This window comes from Gadus chalcogrammus, chromosome 3 (genome assembly GCF_026213295.1).
Source record: "Gadus chalcogrammus isolate NIFS_2021 chromosome 3, NIFS_Gcha_1.0, whole genome shotgun sequence".
Taxonomy (NCBI): Eukaryota; Metazoa; Chordata; class Actinopteri; order Gadiformes; family Gadidae; genus Gadus; species Gadus chalcogrammus.
The window spans coordinates 20,253,423-20,277,193 of record NC_079414.1 but is presented as its reverse complement, the minus strand read 5'-3'; the positions used below and the strand labels follow the sequence as shown (position 1 = coordinate 20,277,193).

The window sequence follows — 23,771 nt, the reverse complement described above, 5'->3', positions numbered from 1 at the left end:
TTTTTTTCTAAATGATTGCCAGCCATATTCATGGGAAAAAATGTTTTGTGAATAGAGTGAGATTTGTACATATGAGCGGTGTAAGAGAGGACCCCCTGAAGCATGAACCGGGGTCAGGCAAGACTGTTTCACCATGTTTTCACCGGTGATCGAATGTGTGTCTTACAGGCTGTCTGGTGAGGAACAGTGAACTCCAAAAAGGCTTATCTAGGTTAGCAACTGTGCACAATTTCACGCTTTGATTCAGTGAAGGAATAGGACATCAACTAAATGTATCCCTGATAAGCTTCTGTGTAAATTGTCTCACTGAATTAAATGGATCAAGCATATTCCGTCTGTCTCTCTCTCTTTAATGTCCAATAGTTTCTTCTACCATGGCTCTTCATGTCATCAGATTGTCAGCGTTCCTCCCTTCTTTTGTGTTATAGCCACAAGAAACAATAGCAACAACATCACGGTCAATAATTATATTAAAATAGCTGGATTCGGATTCGGGATAGGTACAAATATTTCTGAAATATTATCGATGAGGTTTAGCGTTAGCCCTTTAGTCTTAAGGCACAAGTAACGGCATGATTCCACAATTGTTTTATTATTTTATTGCCTTGTACATAAAACATGAAGCTCAGTGGTGTACATATTCCAAACTTATCACTAATGCGGAGTGACGCAACAGCTTCACCGTGGGTGGTTGGGGCCTGCCACCACAGCTCCACAGCATGAAGTGAACTGGGCATCAGATTTGAGATTGTCTTTCTTAACAGGTGCTCCGTTGATTGATGTGGCCCCGGTTGGCTCATGTGTGCAAATCAATCAAATTCAAATTACACGGAGACAAGAAAACCAGCAACAAAAGAACAACTGAAGCTCAGTAAAGTATTGAGGACGTCCGAATTGAATCCGATGAAATGGATGCGTTTTATGAATTTGTATCCAAAGAACTGTGTAATTATAGGCACTTTTCGAGTGTAATATGCTTATTGAAGATGGATGAAGAGACAAAGCAAAACGATACAAGGAACAGTTGAGAGTAAATATGTAGGGCAGTTCTGAAATGCGCTGCATGTTTAAAATAAACAGTGCCAAGAAATCCCAATAAATACTTGTTACATCGCTTTGCAAAAACCACAAAAGTACATAACTGATGAAGAGAAGTTGTCTATTACGCAGCAACACCTGACATAAGGAAAGCCCACACAGACAGTAAAAGCCATATAGCATGAAGAACTTCACAACTCAATAGCTCACACCATGGAGATGCCTTTCGAATGACCTCCAGTATAGAATGCTACCAGTAGTTAGACTAGCATGTATCTTACACGTAGGAATACGATTAACGAAAGCAAATGCGTATCTTAATGTTTTGTCAATTCCAAAATTACACAATCAGCAATGCCATTAAGTACTTCTTGTTGAAATTAATCCTATTAAGGTGCTATCACGACCCCCCATTTGTTCCTGTTTATTCAAATGCAACACAGGTTCTCTCTTCAACAGGTCGGTGTGTAAATATGCGATGCCATGGGACAGGTGTCTTAGTATTTTTCTATGAGCCATGTGTACATAGCTGTGATGTAACATGGAGTTACACATTGGCTAAGTGCGACTAGGAGTAGATGGGCGGATACACATTAACACAGAAACTAGGCAGGTAAGCGGGGCATAGACACACATTAAGCAGAAACTAGCAGGTTTCCCAACACATTCCTTCCTCCTTCCCCCCCCCTCCTTCTTCCTCTGATAATGACACTTCCTAACCTCTACCATCTATCATGGCTGTCTCTCTTCCCCTTACTACTCCTCTTACCAATCACCTCTGCACCTTTGTTTGCGTTTGCAGTGGGTGAGTGGTTCCAACCAGTAGTCGGTGGCGTTGCTACTGAGTGTCAGGTAGCTTAACCTCCAGATCCTCGTCTAGCTGTGCCTCTGGGTAGCCCTGAGCAGTATCGTTCCAGGGGCCGCTGTCATTCTGCAGCTCACTACGGGTCTGGGAACCAGTAGCGGTCTCTGGGGAAGTGACAGTGTGCGAGTCGTTTACATTCTGGGGGCCGGTAGCCGTTTGAAGTTCGCTCACATCCTGGGCCCCGGTAACGGCCTGCTGCTCACTATCATTCTGGGCCCCGTTAACACTGTCCAGACCGGTAACAGCCTGGGGGTCACTAACATTCTGGGGGCCCGTCACGGTTTGTGACGTACTATCATTCTGGGGGCCTGTAACCATGTGTGCCATGCTTACATTCTGGGGGCCCGTAGCGGTGGTAACCTCACTCACATTCTGGGGGCTCGTAGCGGTGTGTAACTCACTCACATTCTGGGGCCCCGTGGCGGTGGTTACCTCACTCACATTCTGGGGCCCCGTGGCGGTGGTTACCTCACTCACATTCTGGGGCCCCGTGGCGGTGCTGCTGATACCAGTAAAGGTTTGGAAGTCTGTGACATTCTGGGGCCCCGTGAAATTCTGGGGCCCGCTGGCGGTCTGGGGCTCCAGGGAGGGGCCGACGGAGGAGTTGGTGGACGACGGCTCCAGGGGGCTCTGGGCGGAGGCGAAGGGGAGGGTGAACGCGGCCCCCCGCGTTACCGGAGAGGGGGTCTTAGCGGGCAGGTTCAGAGGGGACCCAGAGGGGGCGCTGGAGGGCCCCACTGGGGAGGCGGAGCCTGAGGGCGGGGGGGCCGAGGCCCGGCTGGAGGGGGCGGAGGGCTTTGCCGGGGAAGCGCGGAGTGCGCGAAGGGCGGCGGCAAACGGGGCCTTCCCGGTGGGCGTGGCCGTGGGGGGGTGTGCCGGGGTGGGCTCCCGGGGGTCCGTGCACACTGGCTCCCCCTCGGCGATGTACCACACCTCGTTGTGCCTGTTGGTGAGCTTTAAGGGACTGGACAGGAACGCAGGCAGGCAGAGACGCAGACGCACACACACACACACACGCACGCACGCAGACACACACACACACGCACACACACACACACACACACACACACACACACACAGTTAGATTGAGTTCCAAGACTGAGAATATTTAGAGAGTGACACAACACACTAATTGTCTCTTGGGCAGATGGTGACTAAAAAAAGCAGAACATGGCTTTATTAAAAGCTATAGCAGGATGCCTGGTAGGCAGATGCCTTTTATTTGCTGGTTATCTTAGTCAACATCTTCCATTATGTTATAACGAGTTAAGTAGTGGGTTAATCTGTACGGTTATAAAGGATTTATTATGACCATGACCTGTACTGTATGTGTCGGACATGGTTCCCTTCAGGTATCAGGTCAGTGGTATATATAGGAAGGCGTTTTGGAGTGTGGTGAAGGACTGAGGGGACACGTACAGCTCTGTGTGTGTGTGTGTGTGTGTGTGTGTGTGTGTGTGTGTGTGTGTGTGTGTGTGTGTGTGTGTGTGTCTGTGTGTGTGTGTGTGTGTGTGTGTGTGTGTCTGTGTGTGTGTGTGGCCGTGTGGCCGTGTGGCCGTGTGGCCGTGTGGCCGTGTGGTACCTGTCGTAGCCCACGCCATAGTGGTACGTGTGGTTGTAGGAGGCCCGGACGCGGTCCAGCTCTTTGGTCAGCAGATGAGCGTGCAGTCTGGAGGTGACCGACAGCATCCATCCGCCGTAGCTCCGCACGTAAACGTCCATGTCGGGCATGTCCGTGAAGTAGAGCTGGGAGGGGTGAGAGAGAGAAAACCCTTACTGGTCTCATCCACATAGGCGTACCCAGACCGACCGACAGACAGACACAACCGGGTCAAAGGCAGATGAAGGATAAAGTAACCATGTTTCAACATGGTTACGTCGATGGCTAGGATGCACCACACTCCAAATTCAACTTTGCCAGAGGGTACATTTGTTATTAACTCATTTGATCGGATTGGAATCTTAGGTATAGGTGTCTTAAAAGTAGTATATGGTAGGTGCTATTGCCTGAAATGTGTTTGTTTTACTTCACGTTAGAAAATGAAGAGATCCCAGTTACCACGATAGGAGAAATAATTCCGGATTTTAAAAACCGAACATGGCCCTAGATTTATTACATTACTTCATGATCACGATCTTATTCCAATGGGAGCCCAATTGACACATTTGACCTTGCAGTGCAGCAGTAGTAAAGGACACAATTCAACAGAAAACGTGCGGACGTCCGGCGTTTCAAATAACTGCATCATTGTTTGAAACATAATGTCCTGTAACACCAAAGCTACAAACAGTGTGCTGTTGTCAATTACCTCTCTCGGTCTCTCTCTCTGTCTGTCTGTCTGTCTGTCTGTCTGTCTGTCTGTCTGTCTGTCTGTCTGTCTGTCTGTCTGTCTGTCTGTCTGTCTGTCTGTCTGACTGCTTGGAAAGCAGACGACCCAGACAGTCCTTCGACACGGAGACCTGTGCAGAGGCTGCTAATGGATATTAGCCCCTCATAGCTAACGGAGTAGACTTGCCTTGTCATTGGTCGGCTTGGGCGGCTTGTCCTGATAGGCTGCAGGCAGCGGGAAGTTGAGAGTGTACACCGCTGGTTCCCACATCTTGGTTGCCTCAGGGATTTTGACCAGGACTGGGGTGGTCATCTCCATCTGCATACCTACACACACACACACACACACACACACACACACACACACACACACACACACACACACACACACACACACACACACACACACACACACACACACACACACACACACAAAACCAAAACAGCCAAGGTCACGCTTTAGTGATCCCTCCTAAAGAAATAAAGGGGATGTAAGGGCTTTACCAAACTCGGGCGAACAGAGGCGACCGCTGCCTTACCTTCCTCGTTGGCTCCGGTGATGTACTGGAAGAGCCTCCTGAAGGCCATGGCCGCCCCGACCCCCATGAAGTACGCCTCGGCATCGGTGGACACCCAGCGCGTGGGGCTGTAGTGGCGCACCTGTGGGAGGTGCAAGCGGAGCCGTTTGCATTGTGATGGCGCGGTCACTCTCTCTGGGTGTTTCTATTGGATGGGGACAGGAGGGGGAGGGGGGGGACTCACTTCATATTCGTCTGTTTTGCACACCAGCTGGTACTCCAGGCACTCCTTGGACTCAGTGCAGAAGCTGTTGTTGGTGCTCGGTCTGTAACACCAAGAGATGAGTCAGCTATATCCTCCACCACTCTGCAGGGATATCACTGGCTGCTGCACACACTCCTGGCCTGTGCTGTGTGTGTGTGTGTGTGTGTGTGTGTGTGTGTGTGTGTGTGTGTGTGTGTGTGTGTGTGTGTGTGTGTGTGTGTGTGTGTGTGTGTGTGTGTGTGTGTGTGTGTGCAGAACCCCTGAAGGAACCAAAAAGTGCATTACAGAACGTATGCATGGACTCACCCTACGCTGCCTTCGGCCGAAGCAGACAGTACCAACAGCATCAGGAAGGGCGAGAAGGTCCTACACAGACACACAGACCTTGAACAATGATGTCATTTTAAATCCTTTGAGGTTTTTTTTTTGAGAGGGGCATCCAAGTCTGAACTATGAATCAATCAAACAATTTAACATGAAAGGATGTTTTTTAACTGCTATTTAAAAATGGACAAAAATATGTATTCATCTCTCTAAGATATATAATTATTTCAATGAAGCACATCTAAATCTCTGCATTGCAGAGATCTAATCGGACATATTATACTACTTTCCTTTGCGAGCCTATTGTGAAGAAGATATTTGCTGCATCATTCTTTATGCAAAGGCGTTTTAAGGTCATAGCCTTACCATTTGATCATAACATTTATCCTAGTCATGCACCATATAAACCGGCTTATATACTACGTAAGGCTATCTCTTGGAAATGCATTGGGGACAATGATAATAACATTATTAAATCATTGCTTGCACCACGTACGTTCAATAGGTTTGGAACTAAAAGTATTTGTTTCGAATATATTTATATTCGATTCAACTTCTCATAGGCATAATAAACCTTGCGCAAACTCGGAATCGTGGCCATGCTATCCAGATTTGATCGGACGGTCAATGCATCAAATTAAAACCTAACCTAAATAAAATGATGTGTTTTCCTTAAAAGCTTGTCGAATTAACAAAAAAACATTCCGTTAACGAAAACTTTAAATTAAACTGCATGACATCATGAGTTATCATAATCGCCTTATAACTTGAGCGCTGGTCAATTGCGACGAAGCAAGCAATTGTCCAATAAATATTATTAAAAAAATGCCTCTGGTTTCCTTAAATCTTGTGTCCAGCAGTACTCAAGCGTCGTATTGTCCCATGTTCGAGTCATTGCCCAACTGCGTAGGCTACTTACATCGTGGCGGTCCCGTATGCGCCCATATTCCACCTGCAAAAAGACCGCAGAAGAGACTGCAGTGGATGCTGGCCGACTCGTGCGCACTGACGGTACCGGTGGATTTACTGCAGACTGCAGTGAGGACGTTCCGTCTGACTCGTCTGGGGGGGTGGGGCATGGAACCGAATGGATAGCCAGGCATCTCATCCCCTGTAGGTCACCGCCAACGATGTCAAATGGATGGAAAATCCTTTCCAATACAAAATATAGCCTAAATTATTTGTTACATTTGAATATGCCTGCATGAGCATATGACATTGAAATACAACATTTAGAAACGTTGATTTGATGAGTAAAATAGCTATATCTCTTCTGTGGAAAATAGTGGAAATAAACCCTAACTGTTGGCTATATCATCTATTCTGAGTGTATGCAGAAGGCCTGAAAGAAAAGAAAGGAATAGAAAAAACATGATCTGATTCAACATTTTTGAAAACACCAGCTTTATTGTTAACAGTTCACACACACATCCATATACTTCTGATTCACACATGTTATTCTCATTGGAGTAGCGTCTCCTGATAGTATGAAAACCTCTCTACACGATATAACACCGCTTGCGGAAACTGTGGTTCAACCGTCATGTGGAGTGCTGTCAGTGGCTGGGAACTCTGCAGTATGTCCTCCATCGCCCCGGAAAACGACTTTACAAATCTTCATATTGATTCAACAATGTTATGAACATGAGGGAAAAAAACAAACCACTTGTAAATACCATCTGAACAAGCTGCGTCCCCAACACCGGGCCCCACTCAAGTCTCAGGTGGCCCTCTGTCATTAGCAGAAGCCTCTTTAAATTATTTACAATCGCCTTTGTTGCGACGCATGTTTGACCTTGAGCAAATAATTATTAATAATGAATAAAATAGACACGTAAACACCAAAAGCAAAAACGTAAAACCAAACCAAGATTAAAGAATTTGGTTAAGTCACATCCTACCACCCACCCTGTGGGAGAGCCTGGTAAAAACACCGACACGGTTGGGGGGGCCCGTCTGGGAAGGGCCACCAAAACAACAACAACAACATGCGGTCGTGTGTTGACATGGCCCCTCACATGATGGGACCCTCCCCCCATGTCTGGGAACGGTCGCAATAACATAAAGCCATAAATTACAGCAGGGCATCTTGGGACAAGGTCAGGAACATCTCAAGATTCTTCTCCGCCACGCAAAAATAAAAATGATACCACTGAAGCACAGCATACAAGCTTAACTTGAGACGACGGCCGTGTGGAGATGTACACAGGGAGCTTCCACGTGTGTGTGTGTGTATATCTCAATACAGGCGCCTCTGTGTCACAAAGACCAAGCGTTAGATAGGAGGTGATGGAGTCATGTGATAAAGGACCAGACAGGGAGATATGACCTAGGTGGTGGTGGTGGTGGTACAAAGAGCAAACATCAGGTTAGGTCTTAAGTCCACATTTGAGGCCATGAGACACTTAACAGTATGTACTGTTCAAAATAGTGTTTGATGGGAAATTAACGTTAGTTTCCTTTGACATCTCTCTCTCTCTCTCTCTCCCCCCCCACTCAAAAAAGGTAAAGCCCACTTACTGGCAAAAGTACCGTTTACACAGCCAATACCAGGAAACCCAAGATAGCCGTCTCAAAATAATGAATGAGAAAGAGAGACCGAAAGACAGAGGAAAACATGAGTACTCTCCTCCATTCTACTCTGAACCATCATTGTATCTGATGCATATGTATATATATATATACACACACACACGTGTATATATATATATATATATATATATATATATATATATATATATATATATATATATATATATATATATATATATATCGAGCAGTCTCTAGATGGTGTCTAAGGAAACCCAGGTCCAAACAGTCTTTTGCGTTGCATAGCCAGACAGTGAGCGCTTCAACAGCTCACGTCAAAGAGTTTCCAAGAAAAGAGAGCACTTTGTGGGGTGGGGGGGGGGGGGGTTGGTCCCGGTGTGCTCCCCCCAGCCCTCTCTTGGACCTGCAGTCCTGGTGGGAGGGGGGGGGGAGGGGGAGGAGGAGGGGTGGAAAAAGAGAGAGAGAGAGAGAGAGAGGAAGAGAGATAGGATCCCTCCCCACAGATGCACACTCCCCCCTTCACAAAGTGGACTCCCTCTGCCGCTCGCGTCCATTGGACGTCTTCTTGACTTTGGTGATCCCCTCCAACGCACCGGACTCAGTCACACTTTAGTACCAAGGAGAAGGAGATGGATGGAACAGTTTTAATACAAAATTGAACATTTTGTATTTTGCATTTTGCTCATATTAATCTAATTGTAACATGCTGTTCGCTGCTGATGGAAGTGTAATTTCCTGAGGGAACATTCCCGATGGATTAATAAACTTCCTATCGATCTATCTAGAGAAGGCGACACAGGTAGTGAGGGGGGGGGGGGGGGGGGGGGGGGGAGTTAGGAGGACGTCTTGCTGCCAAGCGCAGCCGTCGGGGGCTCGAACCCAGTGGCTTTGGGCCTGGAGATGAGCCCCTCTCAACCAGCAGGGACGCGGCTCGGCGGTACTCACACTTCGTCCATCTCCACGTCCTCCTCGTCCAGGGGCAGCTGGAGGTAGGGGTTGTTGGACGCCGGGCGGAACTTGTAGCCCGTCAGCACGAAGAAGATCAGGGTGGAGACCTCCACCAGGAACTGGGGGAGAGACGCAGGGGCCGGGGAGAGGAACGCTCAGTGAGGTTTGAGGTCATGGGGCGGATGCGCAGACTGGGCATTTGCACAAAATATATCAAGTCATGTTGTGGATAAATAACTAAAAAGGAGTAAAAAGTTTACAATGACGTTAGAAAAACGACAACAACAATCACAGGCAGAAGACCCACGACATCTTTATGAATTAATACGACTGTGTGAGACGTGACTTTGGGGAAACTTCAGTGGTGGGATACACCTCGAAGCAAAGCGTGGTGTTCCTCCATAGCATTCAATCACCGCTTACTCTTACCTCGTAGCACCACTGCCACTGGAATGGCATGGTGACTTTGAGCAGAATGGCAATGATGCGCGTGAAGTAGATGTAGCATACAATCTGTAGGGAAGGAGGAACCAAGAAAATGTACGACATACAGTATATATTTATGTATATATATATAATGCTAGGAAGTCTATGAATTGCATGTTGTAATTCAAGGTCTGTGTGTGTAGCCTGGTGGGCTAAGAACATCACTCACCATGACGTAGTAATGCCGGAAGAGTTTGAGCTTCTCCAGGTTCATGGCCGCTGTGGAGGGAGAATTTTGCGCAGAAAGCAATATCTATAGTGAGTAATGAGTATTTGCCTCTGTATACATGCATCTGCTTAATGGGAAAACCCTGAAAAGAAGAAGAGAGTAGGCGAGAAACGACAGATGGGAGGAAGAACTCAAACTCAGCTAAGACTGCTCTCCCCGTGACAGTCCAAACACTGATGTCCTTCTACGTCTCCTCACAAGACGACGCAAGGATGTCTCTGACCACAGTATTAAAACATGCTGGCATGGACAGATGTCTTACCTTTGCCATCAGTGCTGGAGGCCTCTTGTAGGTGACGAATGGACCTGCAAACACACTCCCGTCAACAACAAGACATTCTCCAGGCAGGCATAATAGTGTTGGGATTCATTGGTGCGCCACCCCCACCCCCTAAGCACATGAAAGCCTCGGACACTGTGTGCATACATGAATGCTTGTAAAGTACAGTACACACTGCGCAGCCGGCCTTCCAGAGGATGCCCCTTTCATCTCGGAACTAGGGATCTATCTATATGGACTGCCCATTTTTCTTGAGCCGATATTCGGAGCCGATACTGTTTTTTTTTATTTGTTTTTTTATAAAATTGGCCGATGCGATGCACGTAAAAAACGCAGATAAATCGATACATCTGTCGATCACTACTCGGAACCAGAAGATGCTCTGGCCCAACTTCTGGAGGGAGACTGCACAGCTCCTGGCACCAGCGTGTGCGAGGGGGCGGAGTTACGCAGTGTTTCCTGTTTTGTTACCAGCCCTTGGTCCCAGCCCTCCTACTTATTGTATATTGTATATCCTGGCACTTAATGTACTCACTTTTTGTGTGTCATATTTAGTTATAGTTCCAAGTTATGTAGCATCTTATCCTAGCTATCTTTGTTGTAAACGGGGAATGGGTTAACCTAGCGATTTGAGGGATCGTTGGGTTCTTTGCACTTGGTTCTATGAACATCCATACTATACCGACAGCGATATATGTTTTTCACTTTCTTGTATTAAAGAAAAAATGTATTAATTGTAAGTCGCTTTAGATAAAAGCCTCTGCTAAATGCCCTAAATGTCTCAATGTAAATGTTGTTATGAACCTATTCTTATGAAGGTAATCAAATTTGCGTCGGTCTACTGAGCACGTTGGTATCAGCACAGGACGTTTTAGCTAGTCTTCCCACCAACTGCAGGGCAGTTTCATATACCAGCGCCGGCCTAGGTTAATGTTGGCTGTTGAACGAGGTCAGACGTCAGACGATCATATGACGCCTGATTTGTGAGACAAACACTGACCAGACCACAGGAAAGAGGATGGCTCCGCAGCAGAGGAGGTCCACCAGGAAGAGGATCTCCTTCCACAGAGCGTATTCACTGGAGCCCTCCTCACCAGACTCGATGATGATGAAGGCGATGTTGGCCAGCACCTGAAGGGACCGAGTGGGTCAGAACGCACCGCATTGTCAGCACAAAGCCGGTAGGAATGATGAGGAGAAAACAGAACGTTTTCAGGTGGAAGCGTTGAGGTATTCCAGTGTTCAGTAGCTGGCATACATAGCTAGGAGTGCATCCATGCATCTAATCCTCACTATCAACAGTGAATATATCTTCATAAATAGAATGCGTGTCATAATAATAATGCACAGCCTCCACCCTTTGCACACACACACACACACACACACACACACACACACACACACACACACACACACACACACACACACACACACACACACACACACACACACACACACACACACACACACACACACACACACACACACACACACACACCTGGAGCGGGATGACAATCATGAAGATCTTCTTTTCCTTGTCAGACAGGATGTACTTGACAAAGGCCCAGCCGGTGCCGATCAAGGCCAGGGTGATGAAGAGGAGGGCACCCTTCAGCCTGTAAAGCACACGCCCACATGTCAGTGTACAGACTCTTGAAAAGTCCCCCCGCCTTAAAGTGGGGCCACCCCCCAAGGACAGCACGGGGGCGTCTGGGAGGCACCCCGCCACGTCAGGAAGTCAGAACCACGTTCTATGAGGTTAAAACCCTGGTTTTCAATGAGAGCAACCACACCCTCCCACACAGCTTTGTACTTCCTTTTTGTTCTACCATGTGACGTAGCGCTCTGTGGCTCGTCTGGTGTGCTACTGCTTTCCCCTAACAAAAAAGGTATGCCGTATAGCACTAGCTAAAGCAAATGCTAGCGGCTATGCTTTGCACTACGTTAGTCTGTTCAGATTTAGTCCCTTTTTGGAAGGGGGCGTGGGGTTGGAGCACATTCCTGACGTCCGTGGAACCCAGCAGCATGCTTTGACAACACAAAGACACCCTGCCATGATACGGTCCCACTTACAGATGTGTGATGTAGTACATGACGGCCCAGCCTTCGATGGGGTGTCCCTTTGTGTTGATGAAATGGAAGTTGATCTAAGGAAGACAAAGAAATTGATGAAAGATTGTACAGGCCTACATCATTACCATGAGGAACACAGTCTACCCCAAACACATCTGTTTTGGTGGAGGATAACAGTAGATAATATATAGTCATATATGTTTAGGATACAATTTTATGGACAGAAGTTCCCTAGCTGTGACAGAGTGCCAGGAAATGCTTGCACTTCTAATCAGCAAATCAGAGAAGAACTGAAAGAGATAAACTATTAAAAAGTGCACACACAGACACACACAGCTTTACTTACACTATGGAAGACCAGGGAGACAGCCTTGGTGAAGGCGAGTGCTGCCATCAGCCAGTGGATCTTAAACACACTGTATCTGCAAATGAGTAGGAAAACAGGGATGTTAAATCAAGCATTTATTTCCTTTGCTTTCTGTTAACTCCCAGCCCCATCCTTTAAACATATGCAGAGTAGGGTTGCCGCGGTGTGGACATTTTCACCCCGAGTAATACCCTCGTGTCAACACCGGTATTACAGGTATAAACGGTATTAACTTTGAAACTATAGGTCAACCGCCATCTTCTCCGTCAACTCTCCTCTCACACTCGGTGACAGCGGCGGGCAGCGCGCCAATTAAAGGCGTCTTATAACGTTCTATATATAATAGTATAATATAATTGTATAGATCATAATATCACGGCCAAAAGCTCTGTGCGCCTCCGGATGGCCGTAGCGCGGAGAGCTCACGTAGGGATTGGGCTTCGCGGGGTTTGTTTACCGGTGTTGCTATGGCTACCGGTCTTGTAAGGAAGCGAGCTCATTTTCGGCGCGCCAATTCTCAGCGCGCCAATTCTCTTCCGCACAGAGCAGAACTGTGGCCTATTCTACACATTTTAAATTTCTTAATTATATCATTCATTTTTACTGAATTTGTTTGTTGCAACACCGAGTAATCGGTGTTGGCCTCAACACCGGTAACACCGGTAATACCGCGGCAACCCTAACCCTGCGTTCACACCAAAAGATGCATTTGCTGCCCGAACGCGTTGTCGCCGAAGTTTTGCGGCGCAGCAAATCAAGTTTTGCGGCGCAGCAAATCAAGTTTTGCGGCGCAGCAAAGGTTTTGCGGCGCAGCAAAGGTTTTGCTGCGCCGCAGTTTTGCAGCGCGGGAAGTTTCGCGGCACGGGAATTTTTTTGCCCGCGGTGCTTCTGAATTAATTCACAACCATGGCCAACATTACGAGCATTGCATGTCTTTACCTGTTGTGGAAGAGTGAGAGACGTCGGAATGCCCGTCGTTTATGGGTTCATGAGACCATTCGGAGCCTGGAAGGCTGGTGCTGCCTGGCACCCAACTGGGTTTTGTTTGGGGTTGTTATTCTAGCCCTTTAGCATACTCATAGTTTAGTTTAACTGTAAACACAACTACACTACAGAATGCTGATTTGTGGGTTTTTTCGAGTTACTAAATAAATGTAACGGTAGTGAACTCTAGGTCACTCCAAGGGAGTAACACTGATTGGCTGTTACGGCATGTCACTCAGTGGCAACGCTGTTGAACGCTGATTGGCTGTCATCGCGCGTTTGCTGCCGATAAGTTGAAATATTTCCACTCGAGCAGCATTTGTCGCGCCGCAAAATACGTGAACGCGCCCGCCGCCCGTGCCCGGCAGCGGTCACGGGCGTGCTGCGCTGCAAATCTAATTCTGCCGCGCCGCAAATCAAATTTTGCTGCCGGTTTTCTCGGCAGCAAGTGCTCCGGCAGCAAACCCGCAACACGTCTCTACATTCACTTTGAATGGGATCGTGCTGCGCGGCAACTTTTTGCATCTTTTGGTGTGAACGCACGGTAATGCAGAGTATCCCCTGCATGCATTTAGCTCCAATTATATATATATATATATTAGAGCTGTCAAGCGATTAAAATATTTAATCGTGATTAATCGCATTAATGTCATAGTTAACTCACGATTAATCGCGATTAATCGCAAATTCTTTTTCTATGCTAAATATCCCTTGATTTTTTTGTCCCATAATTCTTCTCATTTTAATTCTCTTATCAACATGGTGAAGTGCATCGGCTTGTCTTGTGCAAATGATTTTTTATTGATAACAACATTGGCATATACTGATCAAAACAGGACGATACAAAAAAAGAGCCTATAATGCAATTAAACGACTGCTTTGAACAAATGTCATTTGAACATATCAGTCAGGCTACTGCTTCTTTGTTTTGAGCCAAAGAAAAAGTAAAAAAAAAAGTTTTTTTTTTTTGTAAATAAAATATTTGCGTTAATCGCTCGATAATTTTTTTAACGCCGTTAAAATTGGTTTGCGTTAACGCCGTTAATAACGCGGTTAACTGACAGCTCTAATATATATATATATATATATATATATATAGTTGGCTGTGTGCAACCATATCCATAGTGCAAGTCCCACACACCTAAGCTGGAAGAAAATGCTAGATAAAGAAACCCTGCTATGTGTACCTGTGCTTCATCAGAGTGTAGACCCAGATCAGAGCAGCAGTGAAGAAGACTCCAGCCATACAGATGTAGAGGCGGGGAAGGGGGATCTCTGCAGCAGACAGGTAGCCACCAGGATTCACCTCCCTCACCGCCACCTGAGCAGAAGACATGCAGGTTACCATGGAAGACATACACTGTTATCCAATCAGAGTGCTACCAACTGAGGCTGACAACAATATTTCTATATCTGTGTGTGTGTGTGTGTGTGTGTGTGTGTGTGTGTGTGTGTGTGTGTGTGTGTGTGTGTGTGTGTGTGTGTGTGTGTGTGTGTGTGTGTGTGTGTGTGTGTGTGTGTGTGTGTGTGAATACACAAACCCAATCAATCATTCAATTTTGAGATAAACCTTACACTGAGGGAGTAGGGGTAGTCCACTCCAGGCACCTTCTTGAGGCAGTAGTGGAAGTTGAGGTTGTACAGACCCTCAGCCAAGGGACCAAATGTGATGTTGAACTGGTACAGAAGATTGATTCTAAATCAACAACAACCTGAAACACTCTGAAAACTTCTTGCAGTAGAAAAAACCACACTGTCTTTTCATAATTTTTATAATATAGAAAATGTTAAAATTTACTTATATATATACACATTGGGGTTGGTCATATTATTTGAATTTGTGTACTCACATGGAAGTTGCCGTTAACTTTATCCAGAGCGATAATTTGCTCTTTGCCCTTCTCCAGCTATAGGGATGCAAAGAACATATAATATACTACATATATTACTAGCTACTTGCACTCCTCGGCTTTGGACAAAGACAGACACACAAACACACACACACCTGGATGCCATCGTCCTCATCTACTGCAGGTTTTGGTGTGACAGCCTTGATTTGTATTGCGGTTGCCACAGTCTGCTGCCCCGTTGGAACAATCTTGGTTTCTTTCTGAACACCATCTTTGAGCGTTGGGTTAAGTGGGTTGGGAACTACAGCTCCAGCTTCAGGAGTTTCCCTGGTCTTCCTCACACCTAAGGGTGGCAACAAAAAAAGAAAACGCATAATTTGCCATTCCTTTGACGAAATATTGGTCTCTACAAGGACACAGACTATTTATAGACAAAGTTAGCATTGAATTATTTCCGTGTTGTGTCTCACTCAGTTATAAGAAGCACTTACTTTCGTCTTTGACAGAGCCGTCCTCGGATTTCATGGTTGCTCTAAGCCAGTAGTCCAGGAGACCTAAAGGCCGCACAATGACCCTACGCATGCACGCCAACACACAGACAAACCAAAAGTTAAGGCCCAGGGTGGAGCGGATGACACATGGGTTCATGTGCAATTATTCATGAATTCGTCCCACCTGGACATCTTCATATCAATAATGAATAGGATCACGGGCTGGTCGTTGGGCGACTCTTTGAGGGTGAGAGGGCATGTCTTGGGTTCCTCGGCCTGAAGAACATGATGAAACCGACATGCCTTTAATATATGCATTATTCCTAGTCCTCTTAGACAAGGGGAGTTTAGGTTCAACAACGTGCTGGTTAGTATCATGTGTGCTGCCGTAACCTCCACATTGACACAAGGCTTAAGTATTTAATTTATTAAAATGTTATACTACGTCATATGTAGTTCATTTAGAATGCCTTCAATATGAAGGGCTCTATAATACCTTATAAATTCCCCCCATATATAGTGATTTAAAATGGGCGTTGACTTCATATTTAGTCACTACAATAACCTTGAATTCAGGCCTCTATGAACTGCGGCATAGATTGTGAGGTGAGATTTGCATTGGTGTACTTACAGTGTAAGAGAGTACTCCATTCACACGAGACTTGCTGATACTGAAACCAACCTAGAGGGAGAGCAGACATGTATGGAAAACATCCTGAATCAAGGCAAACACTCACCAATTCTATTAAATTGTGAATGACTTTTTCAAAAGAAACAATGTTTTTGTTTTTTACTCACTGGGTACTTTTGGTCATCAACATTATCTGGGATGGACAGAGAAAGTAGCTTCACATCTAGAGATCCGTTGGCGTTAAACCCAAACGTATTAAGATGGACGATCGACCGGGTATCATTCTGGGGAAAGAAGAGAAAAGATGCGATTGGGTTAAAGATTAAGAATAAAGCTACGTTTATAACGCGCTCTGCCGTATGGTTAACTAACGTTACATACAAGTTTATCCGCAAGCCATTAGTACGAGTATAACCGTACATTAACAAAAAACACCATACTGTACTACACACATAAAACAGAAGGCATATCAAGACTATAGCCAATTGTACTTTACTTCCAGATGGACACAGGACACAAGCAGCACCCTGTTCTGCTGGTAGTAGCTAGCTAAAGGTAAGCGCCCAGGCTAACCACAGTGGATCCACATCTGTACACTTACCTTCAGTTCCAGTGTGTGTATCCTGGCGTCGCATCCACACAGGACGTGTAGCAACAGAACCGCACCAAAAAACAACCCCCTGTTCGCCATCGTTATTTGCAGGGTATATTGTTATTCAAACGCTAGCTAGTTACCCACACCAATCTTGCTTGTTAGCAAGCAAGCTAGCACTTGCCGATTATATCCCTGGATATCCAGTCAGCTTTGGTATTATCCTCTTTACAAGAGGGATTGGCAGGTCTTCTCCTCAAAGAGGCCAATTCAATGACATTTACCAATATTCTAACTTCCTTGTTGGGTTTTATCTTTCACAACACCGACGGGAGTGCTTCTTAGAAAGTGTCAAGATCTCGCTTCCTGGTCTCCGCTACCCCGTTCCTACATGGAGGGTCACAACAACAGCGACTAAGAGTCCCTCATCTCAGTACCGTCGAAAGTATGCATTCTTTAATGCCCTGTGGCGCAGGAAATATGTCCAAAAATGTTACCCTATGTATAAGTAATTTGGTGTTTTCATTCCGCTGTGACCATGCTATTGACTTCTCTGTAGAATCGGATTTAATCATATGCTAGTCCTCCTAGGTCACGTGGTACAGGTGGTACTTCCTGCTTTCAGTCGGACGTCCACGTTGATGATGACGCGGAACTGGAAGTATGGGGTCAGAACAATAATGAATGCACGGAGAAAAATTGCAGAGTCGGCCTGACCTAAAGCAATCGTTATCTTTATTCGGCTCCCCCACTTCGGCCTTGGAAGGCTGATATCTCTCCACTCCCCTGGTTGTTATGCAGACAGATGCCCTGCCACCCTCCCCCCATCCACCACCTCCCGTGAACTTAATGCCGCTTTTCCACCGCACATGTAGCTCGACTCGACACGACCCGACACGGTAGCAGCGCGGGTCCTTTTCCACCGCAAATAGTACCTCCGGGACGTGGGCGGGGTCGGCTGCGCGAAAGGGCCGTGACGTATTTTTGTACGCGACGCAAACAACACCTACGTAACCCAGATGACGTAACCCACACATGGACAGAACCCACATAACAACAATGGAGAACATCGATGCGATGGTATTCGTGTTCGTATTATTAGCTGGCATGTTGAAGAAGTGGAATATGTTGGCTGCGGCGCTGCTATGGCTGTTACCAGCATGGTTGCCATGTCTCTCTCGTGACTTCGTCACACTCACTGGCCAATCAGTGGCCGGCCGTCTGCCGACGTCACCTTTTAGTATCGGCTCAGCCGCTTGGAACCTAGAGCGAGGCGGTACTAGAAAAAGCAGCCACTTCAGGTACCAGCAGTGGTGAAGTCTCGTGATACGCAGGTATACGCCGTATACCCACTAGGAACGCACCAGGATTTGCGTATACCCACTTAAAAATGTGCACGGATACGTATCAATCGTCTTGTGACAGATCTTTCACTTCTGTGTTTATTTTTCGCAAATACCGGTTGGGTATAACTGCAATAAAATACTCTAAGCAGGTGAAGTTATCTCCTACATTCACCATTCATAAAATTCCCCCTGCGCGCTCGCGCTCTGCCCTGTCTCTGTTATGAAGCGCGAAGCTGCCCCTGCATCTCTGCACGTTAGTTGGCGGGCCGAGGCCCTCCTTCTCGCGTGTGTGTGCGTGTGTGTGTCCAGTCCTCCCATATTAATGTGTAAACCACATAACAAGTACTCAACAGAAGACAATGTTTTAATCCCACTTTATATCTCCTTGTTACTTTTAGATGAGAACCCCTGGCCAGCCTTTCAGACTGGTTGTCAGGCTAGGGAATTTAAAAACAGGCATCCTTGGTTAGAGTGGAGGGAAAACAAGTTAGGTAAATGTCAGCCAACATACAGTTGGTATACACAATTGAAATTCATAATGTTAATCACTATGCAAATGAGAGTATAGCTAATTCATGGTCATTTTTAAGGTGCAGTAATTTCACACTTTTACACAATTCAATTACTGTATGGTATGTTAGATAACAACAGTAAGAGCTCAAATTAGAGCAATTGAAAGAGTGAAACATTAGTCTCCTGTCATCTCCTTCTCATGCACTGGTTAGCCATGGTTGTAAACAGTTCATTAAATTATTTTGAGTAGATTTTGTCCTTGTTTAGCATGTGCTATTGCTACTATAGACATACAAAGGACAACTTTTCATTTTTGTCTTCTATTTGTTCATACTGTTATTAAAACTGATAAACCTACTCAGCTTTCCATGATTGTTGATAATCGTTATACTCTTAAATCAGCGGGTTGTAGACCCCTGCGTTGGTGAGTGTGGTGCGACACCCCATAAGCGCCACACACGTACACGTACCGGTGGGACGGGTTTGTAGGAGGCTGGGAGGGAAACATCACAGTATACCCACTACAATAAAATAGACTACACCACTGGGTACCAGATACCATGTTTTCGCGGTGGAAACGCAAAAAAGGCGTGTCGAGCTGGTACCATGCAGTGGAAAAGCGGCTGGTTCGGAACTCTTCGTGGTCGTCTCCACGGCGACGGCCGTGTCCTCGTCACCAGCATCAGACGGGAGAGACACTGTTGAGTATGGGTGGAGATGGAGTCCTTGGGCTCACACACACACACACACACACACACACACACACACACACACACACACACACACACACACACACACACACACACACACACACACACACACACACACACACACACACAAGACAGATAACACACACACCCCCTGGACTCACCGCCTACTGGACTCCCTCCCCCTCCCCGTCCCTCGTTGCAGTACAGTATGCCGTGAGTGATGTGATGCGCCCGTTGGCCGCGTCCGCCTCCGGGTGTCTGAGCTGTGACACCTCCCCTCCCCAACTCCTTCCCCCCCTCCCACATGTGTTTGTGATGTTTTTGATGTGTTGCTTATGTGTTGAGGTGTCTCAAAAATCCACGTATCAATAACATTCCAGTTCACACACAAATGCAAACAAGTTCACAAATGAAAAGCGTCTAGTTAATTCAAGTTTAACAGTTTGTATATAAATGTAACAACATCCAAATACATTTTTCATGAAAATTGCAAATAATTTTAAATTAATATATTTATGGATTTATATTACATTTATTTAAAACAAGGCACATTTGTGTGTGGATCAGAAATGTGTTTGTGAAACTTATTTTTGTTTATGGATTTATTTTACATTTATACATACCGATATCCATTTGTGTGGGCATTGAATTGTATATGTGAGAAGAGAGTAATTTAAACACAAATCACAAAATACATTTGTGAATCCTTCTCCGTGCATTCATTATTAATGAGACTGTTCGGACCCCATACGGATGGCGAGAAGAATCAACACTTTGTGAGCAATGATTATGTGTTGCCTATCGATTTTATGAGACGTTAAACCATTTTGGTCGCTACAATCAGTGCTTGTAATGTTTACTTACACTTCAACTATTCGAGACCCATTTCCCTGCAATTTGTCAAAGTGTGTTAGAAGAGGGATTACCCTGTGCTATTCAAAGTAGACTATCTTGAAAAAAAGATGATGCGTCCCATCAAATTGCAGCCCTGTCATAAACACAACAATTCTTTAAAAGGTATAAAAGTTTATTAATTTACATTACAAAACCAAATGGCATGTTTTTATTTTTGGATGTTGATGTTGAAATTGATTGAGCCAGTAGAACAGTGGTTGTGGTTAAGTGTAGGCAGCAAGACCACACTGTGATTAGCAGACACAGAAACGCTGCCCCTGGGAGTTGATGGTGGGGCAGCAGTACACTCCACTTGTTCAGTGGGTTTGAGTTGGTCTGGAAAACAATGACATGTTGAATCTAATATATTAATGTTGACCAAACTACAGAAATATCAAAACAATCCGCGTCCAAAAAAAAAAAAGGTTTTCATCATCAATGCTTTTCCATACCTTTAACTTCCTTTGCTGAACCACACCGGGTTTTTTCCTCCAACTTCCTTGCGTTTTCGTTGAGGTTCATCTTCCTCAGGATCCCCAGTGTGACGGTGACGGCTCGGCCATGGCCGTAGCGCTCCACCATGTGGTCCACGGTCACGTGCTCCAGTGGGTCCTCAAGGAAGCTCTTGGGAATAGGTTTAAAGTCTATTTGGCCCGAGTCCGAGAGATACGACTGGAACTTTTTGAAGTCATTGGATCCCAGTTCCTCCAGAGAGTTTAGGAGGATTTCTCGAATGTTCATTTTCTCTGAGCTTCACCACAAAGGCTGTGAGTGTGACCCTGTGTGCGTTGGAGGAAGCATCGTTGAAATCAAATCAATCTAGGATGCAAAGGATTGGTGAATTATCTTCACATCGATCGTTCTTTTTCTTGATTTTTCAGCGGCGTTCAATACGATTCAGCCAGACATATTGCTGGAATAAAATGATTCAGCTACAGATCAACCCCCATCTTATACTCTGGTACTTCTCCTTTCTTACATATAGGATCCAGCTGGTCAAGGTAAACGATACACTGTCATCTCCCGGGATAACAAAAGTAGGGGTGCCTCAAGGGGTGCATTGGCTCACCTGTATTGTTCACACTCCACACGTCAGACTGCGCCTCCTCGGTACCCAACCAGTCTCTGTTCAAATACTCTGATGACTCCACCCTGTTGACTATGCTGAAAAAGACTGATGATCCCACGCTGTATCAGAGAAATGTTGATTGGTTTGTGGAATGGTGTGACAAGAACACCCTTATTATTAATTCAGTGAAGACAGAGGAAATAGTTTTTCGGTAAGCCCCCAACCTGCCAATTCCTCAAAGTGAAAATCCACAATGATGAAATTAATCAAGTTTCTGCATATAAATACTTAGGTGTCATGGTAGATGCGAACCTCTCTTGGACCCCTCACATAGATTTTCTTGGTAAAAGGATACAGCAGCGCATTTATTTTCTCCGTAGGCTAAAATCATTTGAGGCCAGTAGCCAAATTATTTTTCTATTTTTTACCTCTGTAATTCAGAGCATTATGCTCTACTGTAGCACGCCTGGTTGAGCAACCTCACAGTGAAAAATAAAAGTAAATTGTATAATATGCTTAAAACAGCACGTTGAGGCTTGCCGCAAATATTTCCTCTGACTGCACACATGTCTTGAAAAATGAATATCAGCTCCTGCCTTCAAATAGGCGTTTCAGAGTCCATCGATTGTGCCATGTCATGTGTCTGTACTTGTGTCTTTCCGGTTAACACGTGTGCTTGCATAATCTGTCATCTGTGCTGCTTGTGTATCTCTGTGCCGTAATGTCAAGTGTCATTTGTCCTTGTTTACCTGTCTGTCCTAAATGTTTTGAGAGGTCTTCTCAGAGACGCAAAATGAATTTCAGTGCCCTACTGACAAATAAAGTAGTAGCCTATCGTATCGTTCATCAGACCGATTCACCACATTCAAATATTGTTCTCTTTTTAAACTCTACACATAGGCCTATACGTCTAGTGGAATTTTATCGTTATAATATAGTCTTATCTCATATTCATGTTTGAGATAGTGCAAGTAGGTGGTTAACATGAACGTGAACATGAACGTGAACATGAGCGTATATTTGAGTCCAGGCCTACCATCCATACATACGATACACTCACCAAGTTACATTCAGCGGTGTGGTCAATCTTCTGTTTTGATTAATGGCGGCTGACATCCCAAAGCCCGCCTCCTTCTGTCTGCTCTCGCTTAGCCCCCCCCCCCAACATAAGAAACCTGCCTCAAAGTGAAAAAAGGGAATAAATATTAACTAAATAACAAAATTTTGAAAACCAAAAGTTTTGCTTTTTTTTCCTCTACAATACTTTAGCTTTTTAACAATACTTCATCTACGTTAACAATGCTGCCCTCGAGTTTAGACCAATTTCCAGCTGACCTGGCCAGGGTAGGGCCGATCACTGTTTATCGCATATGGGCTTAATATGATGATTCCGAGAAGGGCCCTATGGGAGCACCGCATTCTCATAAACAACCAAGATGGCTGCTGGTGAAATGCCCGCCATTAGTTTCTCTGATTGGTTGTGGTCTTCTTAATTAGCGGCTGTTGATAACGGCCCTTGGAAATCTGAGTTTTGCAGACTGATTTTCATTTGCAATATTGGTTTGACAATGTCAGGCTACAATTGTTGTATTATAAAACTTTGGAAAAGGATGTCAGACCTGCTTGGAAATGAGTATATGGCAATGTCTGGTCATTTTCTATGGCCATAGTGATTTCCAAATCGTCTCAGAAATATTTGGTTTGTTTTTTGTTTCAGACCTTTCAACATAGCACACCAGACTGGTCCATCTAAAATTAGCAGACTGCAGTGTCAGCTTATTTGCTATGGCTACATCTTGTGATTTTCTAATGGGGTGAGACCAAGTCCAACAGATGACCAATATCCCGAATTATCTGTCTATTGAAAGGCTTCGTTCACACTGTAAGCCTTTAGTGTTATATTTCGATGTATTGCTCATATCTTCTTTTGTTTTGGCTGTTCACTTTTTTTTTATGTGGTCTATGTCATATTGGTGGGAATTTCGTAGCTACGTATAGGCCTATTAGGCGATTACTCATATTCACACGGGACTAATTCTGAAACAATATCAATAAAAATCAACACTGTATAGCTTATAGCACAGAGACTGCACGATCAAATAGTTGCATTAGAAACCTGTTCGGGCAGCACTTCTTTAGTTCCTCTCATGATGATGGTTTCTCCACCCCATCATCGACTTGTTCAGCACCGTGTTAAAACGGAGACAACTACATGACTTTATAAAACTGAGAGAGCTCAGTCTATAGGCCTGGACCAAAAGCCGATGTAGTTATTATTTTTTCCATAGCAAAAGTTTGTATGACGCTTTAACATCGTACCTTGTCTCCAGTCAGTTGAATGATATTCTTTGGGTAGAGCGGGTGCTTTTGGATATAACTACTTTCGCTTTCAATCGGCGGAGCATGCTGAGCAAGCGTT

The 23,771-nt window shown here is 45.3% G+C and overlaps 2 protein-coding genes and 1 long non-coding RNA gene across 8 annotated transcripts; all 3 read right to left on the bottom strand.

Moving 5' to 3' along the window:
- Window positions 1–578: 578 nt before the first annotated feature.
- On the bottom strand, window positions 579–6,552 carry soul5l (heme-binding protein soul5, like). Its single transcript, XM_056586504.1, has 7 exons — window positions 6,259–6,552; window positions 5,322–5,381; window positions 4,995–5,076; window positions 4,772–4,892; window positions 4,420–4,559; window positions 3,486–3,649; window positions 579–2,867 (listed from the first exon to the last, which is right to left on the bottom strand). Exons 1-7 carry the CDS (start codon window positions 6,282–6,284, stop codon window positions 1,877–1,879), a joined length of 1,584 nt encoding a protein of 527 aa, XP_056442479.1. The 5' UTR covers window positions 6,285–6,552; the 3' UTR covers window positions 579–1,876.
- A 172-nt stretch (window positions 6,553–6,724) lies between these two features.
- Window positions 6,725–17,588, bottom strand: LOC130379570 (protein GPR108). Its single transcript, XM_056586501.1, has 18 exons — window positions 16,830–17,588; window positions 16,396–16,512; window positions 16,229–16,279; window positions 15,782–15,873; window positions 15,598–15,680; window positions 15,262–15,449; window positions 15,107–15,163; window positions 14,832–14,933; window positions 14,444–14,577; window positions 12,252–12,327; window positions 11,906–11,979; window positions 11,331–11,448; window positions 10,833–10,963; window positions 9,815–9,858; window positions 9,493–9,542; window positions 9,267–9,350; window positions 8,835–8,956; window positions 6,725–8,496 (listed from the first exon to the last, which is right to left on the bottom strand). The coding sequence occupies exons 1-18, from the start codon at window positions 16,917–16,919 to the stop codon at window positions 8,409–8,411; spliced, it is 1,701 nt and encodes a 566-aa protein (XP_056442476.1). The 5' UTR covers window positions 16,920–17,588; the 3' UTR covers window positions 6,725–8,408.
- Window positions 17,589–19,911: 2,323 nt separating this feature from the next.
- On the bottom strand, window positions 19,912–23,771 carry LOC130379634 (uncharacterized). Of its 6 annotated transcripts, none has more exons than XR_008895145.1 (5): window positions 23,672–23,771; window positions 22,413–22,531; window positions 21,353–21,471; window positions 20,736–21,062; window positions 19,912–20,619 (listed from the first exon to the last, which is right to left on the bottom strand). It is a non-coding gene; the product is annotated as an uncharacterized LOC130379634 (long non-coding RNA). The 6 variants fall into 6 exon arrangements; XR_008895143.1 differs by having other exon boundaries at window positions 22,413–22,527; XR_008895146.1 differs by having other exon boundaries at window positions 21,353–21,457; window positions 22,413–22,527.